The 4,356-nt window shown below is 35.7% G+C and overlaps 1 protein-coding gene across 2 annotated transcripts in view; it reads right to left on the reverse strand.

Moving 5' to 3' along the window:
* Positions 1-1,397: 1,397 nt before the first annotated feature.
* The window catches only part of LOC134846291 (sialate:O-sulfotransferase 1-like), a 12,084-nt gene continuing 9,125 nt past the window's right edge, over positions 1,398-4,356 (reverse strand). For both annotated transcript variants that reach the window (XM_063863583.1, XM_063863584.1), the window contains exon 4: positions 1,398-1,925. In XM_063863583.1, the coding sequence (XP_063719653.1) occupies positions 1,660-1,925 (266 nt within the window). In that variant the 3' untranslated portion in view covers positions 1,398-1,659. The remainder of the gene's footprint in view (positions 1,926-4,356) is intronic.

A 4,356-nucleotide genomic window follows, 5' to 3' on the forward strand; every position in this document is an offset into this window, starting at 1 on the left:
CACCCAATACTCGGAAACACTGAAAATTCTTAGCCACCGCATTGAAACTAAAATTTCCCTGAAACTAAAGATATTTTTTAAGCACCACAGAATTATTTTGACAATGGAACCAAAGAATACAAATTATAACAGCAATTGACGAATCTCTCTAAAAAGATGACTGTTGAATAAAAAAGAATCGACTCTCCAGTTCTAGTATTACAGGATATTAACTAATAACAATACATTTTTGTAGTTAAACAAATCTTGTACCTTGGGCTGGAGGCTTGAAACCCAAAACATAATTTGCAAGCGAAACTTGGGGAAAAATATCCTTCTTACATAAAAGCAAGAGATCTATTTGAATTGAATTTGAATTTTTTAGTGAGAAAGTTTTTCTGTACAGTATTAAAGTCACAAGGATTGAGTACGAGCCCTATGGCTCATCGAGGCGAGACCCTTGAAAACACGCCAGCATCAAAATACTAACAATTATGAAAAAATGATTTCAAGTAAATTGAAATTATCTGTTAGAAAACAGTTCTTAACTATTAACCTGCAATTTTTAATTTCGGTTGTCTTTAATTGTTTTAAATTGGCAGCAGTTTGTTTGAAGATAAAAAGTTGTAAAATGTTTTCATTCTCGGACCTAAAAACCTGTGCAGCCCTTTTGTATCTTACTAGTAGTAAATTGAGAATTTTCGATTCGCGAGCTCCTGTGCTTCACCTTAGTGAAAATTGTTTGGAGAAACATCTCCACTGAGTGGAGATGTTTTTAGCAGCTGATCAATAACTTCTTTATTTTATTGGTCGAGAAAGGTTTCGAAGACGGTTTCAATTTTCTATTCATGCAAAATTGGCATCATATTTGAGTGTAACCAGATTTTAAAAAATGATCCGAACATTTTTCAAAGTAATTAAGTTCTGCTATAGGATGCCTGATGATTTCATTGAAAATTGCAGCCATATGATCTTTTTATACATTTGTTTCAAGTTCTACAATATTTGTTTGTGTTTTGAAAAAAATCATTGAACAGCCTGGGCCGAGGCCAAAACTTCAGTATGTCGTGGTCGAATTTCAGGATCTCGAGACAACCCTGACAACCGATTAACATGACCGATTTTCGGTGTTACCAAATCTGCAGATCAGGCGGATGCATCTGTGACCAACGCGATCTACTGAAAATTTTCCTCGACCAAAACGATTTTCAAAAATTGCAAAACGTATATTCAAGATCATATAAAAATTTATATTCAAGATCATATAAAAATCAATTTTGGCGAAAAAAAAAATTTGCAGCATAACTTTTTGAAAACCATCCCACCCCTCCGACAAAATAACATTTCGAAAAACTCATCAAAGTTTAAAATTTTGTCTGATGGAAAAACCCTAGCCGGCAAAATATTTCCTTCACTTTCTTGAGAAGTATGGTAGTCTTAGGTAGTGTAGCTTTGATTGCAATAAGTGTTCATTAATAACTGTCAGTTTATATTTCGCAGAAGTTGTGTTGATTAAAGTAGCTGCGACTTTTGAAAAATCTACTTTATAGTGGCGCTTCATCTTTTGTCTTGTTTCTGCTTGGCTTAATACTGTACAAAAAACTCGATCGTGAGTTTCATAGTCGTCGTCCAGTTCCAAGAAATGGATGATTCGCAGAATCTGTATCAACATATTGTCTGCTATATCTTCATAGGAAATAAAAAGCATTGGTTTTTGAGCGTTGACTGCAAATTGGGCAAAAAGTCTAGTTTTTTCAAGCTCGCTTCAAACAGTGATTTGAAATTCTTGTAACTCCGCCCTTTTCGAGCTGCCAACAGAAAAGAGTTGACGTCTTGGAACCTGCCAGTCTGACTAGTGAAAGAGTCTCGATTATACTCTGCTATAGAGCTCTTGAGGGGACTGCGGACGACAAACATGATTTTTTTCATGGTCGAAAGGAAATTTGCTAAAACAAAAAGCCAGTAAATTATTATATGTTATTTGCACCTAAAGTTTTTCACCCTTCCACCGATTAGCCTTCATGTAACGTGGCCAATTTTTTTCGTCTGTTACTGTTATCTAAGCTCTTCTCAGCAATATCTGAATGGAACATTTGCATAAACTACTGAAAAACGTCATGCATCATCTGAGGGGCGGATATTCCACGCTCGCTCTATAAAGATTTTTTTTCTGAAAAAAGGGCAAAAATTTCGTTTTTGGCCTTGTTTGAAATGTTTCGACCAAAAAGTCTCCTTTTGCGTCTTGCAATGAAATTTAGTAAGTATCGACGCCCAAAGGTCGGAAGGTCAAAAAATTAAGTCGTAAATTAGTACCAAAACTGGGACCCTTTGGGTCGTCAGGCGGTCGAATATTTAAGGAAATGGTGGAAGCGTCGTCGTCTTCCCTCCCCCCTAAATCTAGCCCTCCATCATCTTTCCGATTTCCCATTACAGACCCTCTTCAAATTATACTGAATCATTAGCACCATCATCCACATCAACTGAATCTTCACTCAACACTAATAGAGCTTACCGCACTTTTAAAAGAAAGTTCCCCAACCATCCTTTCCCAGCAAAACCAGGAACAGCCCGTGAATACATCAACCACCCCAAGCATACTAACACAAAAGAATTTTTAGCCATCACCTTACCCTCATTCCCACAATACACCTTAAACACCCCCCACGACACTAACGAAACACGCAACTTTGTAGATGAATACGTTTTAATGCCCACTCTCTCTTGGACCTCATATTATCATTTTACTAACCCTCTTTGCTTACCTTTATCTAACACTCACATCGATATAGAGCGAAATACGGACATGCTATATCGACTCACTACACCACTAACCGCTAGACAATTTACTTACGTTGGATATAAAAAATCACTAAAAACACACACTGCACCTAGAGCTAACGAATATACACTCGAATACTATGATCACAACATCATCAGAGCTAACCAAGATCAATTCTTAGACGACGATCGCTTCGCTAATCCACAAATTACCGAGAAATTTTTCATCAAGACACCATATATATTTACACTAAACATCTTCGACCGAAAGTTTGATCACATTATTTCAGAAGCACTAACAGACACACAAGCATACGAAAGTTTTAAAGAACGCTTCCAAATATTTTCACTAACCTTTCATTTCCTTGCACCACACGAAAGAGATTTACACTGCTCACACGATATTATGTTGCGCACTAAACAAACCCACACATATAGTTATTATCGCTTCATCCAAAATCACTTTGACCTACACACACCCTCTAGACAACCACACCATCGTTTTCAATTCATTAATTCCAAATACACTTCACCATTTTTCCTAAATTTCACATATTGTATTAAAGACACTAACCTCCATGGTATTCTTCGTAATTATGACCCCATAACCCAAATGTACATCTTCTGTCCCATCACCAAGACCTTCAACGCCGAAGAATCCCGACCCTTCCTTATCCCGCACGAGTTTGTACAACCTATAGAAATCCCAATTTTAGAATTCATCCACAACACTAAATTCAATCACAAATTATATAATCTAATCCAAAACACACCTTATGAGTTTGCAGTTGGCACTGAAGAACTAACCACTATCAAGGCACTCCAATTGCTTTGGCCACTGCTTCAGACTAAAAATATCATCCGCATCTTAGCTAAACTACTAACAACTTCAGAACTAATTCACGACATCTTCCCCCACGGTTTTTTCCCCGACGACTAACAGGTAAGTATGAATTAAATGAATATAACTAACTAATTGAAATATTAAAAACTCACCATACTTTATTCATGTTTTCTTTAGATTTTTAGCCTTCATCCGACGATCACCTACAAAAACCACAAAAGACAAATAAAAATCGCAAATTTCATCAAACAGATTTCAAAAATTCTATTAATCTCTTACACTTATAAATTTATAAATTTAATACCAATGCTGTAAATTCATTTCTAAAATTTCCCCCACAAGCAGTAAATCTAATTATAATGAAAATTTGTAACTTAAAATTCCCCCATAACTAGCAGTAAATTTCCAAATTCTATGCAGTAAATTAATAAAATGCAATTGCAGTACTAACCTTTTGATATTCTCATTCATTCGCACAGAAATTCTATCCATACTCGCACAGCTCGCCCACGAAGAATTGTTTAAAATAATGAATTTCAGTTTCAAGTTTTCACACTCAACAACTCTAACATATAATAACATGTTTCAAACTTTCCTTTAACCCGGTTGGAAAGGAATCATATACTAAACAAAACTAACCAACGCAGCTTACTAAATACAACAAATCATAGAATAACAGCATGACTAAGAAAAGGAAACCAACGGTACCCAAACCGGATTAACCCAGTTTAAAACTGGATAATTTATTCTTTTGA

Source organism: Symsagittifera roscoffensis, chromosome 5 (assembly GCF_963678635.1).
Source record: "Symsagittifera roscoffensis chromosome 5, txSymRosc1.1, whole genome shotgun sequence".
In the NCBI taxonomy this organism is placed as follows: Eukaryota; Metazoa; Xenacoelomorpha; order Acoela; family Convolutidae; genus Symsagittifera; species Symsagittifera roscoffensis.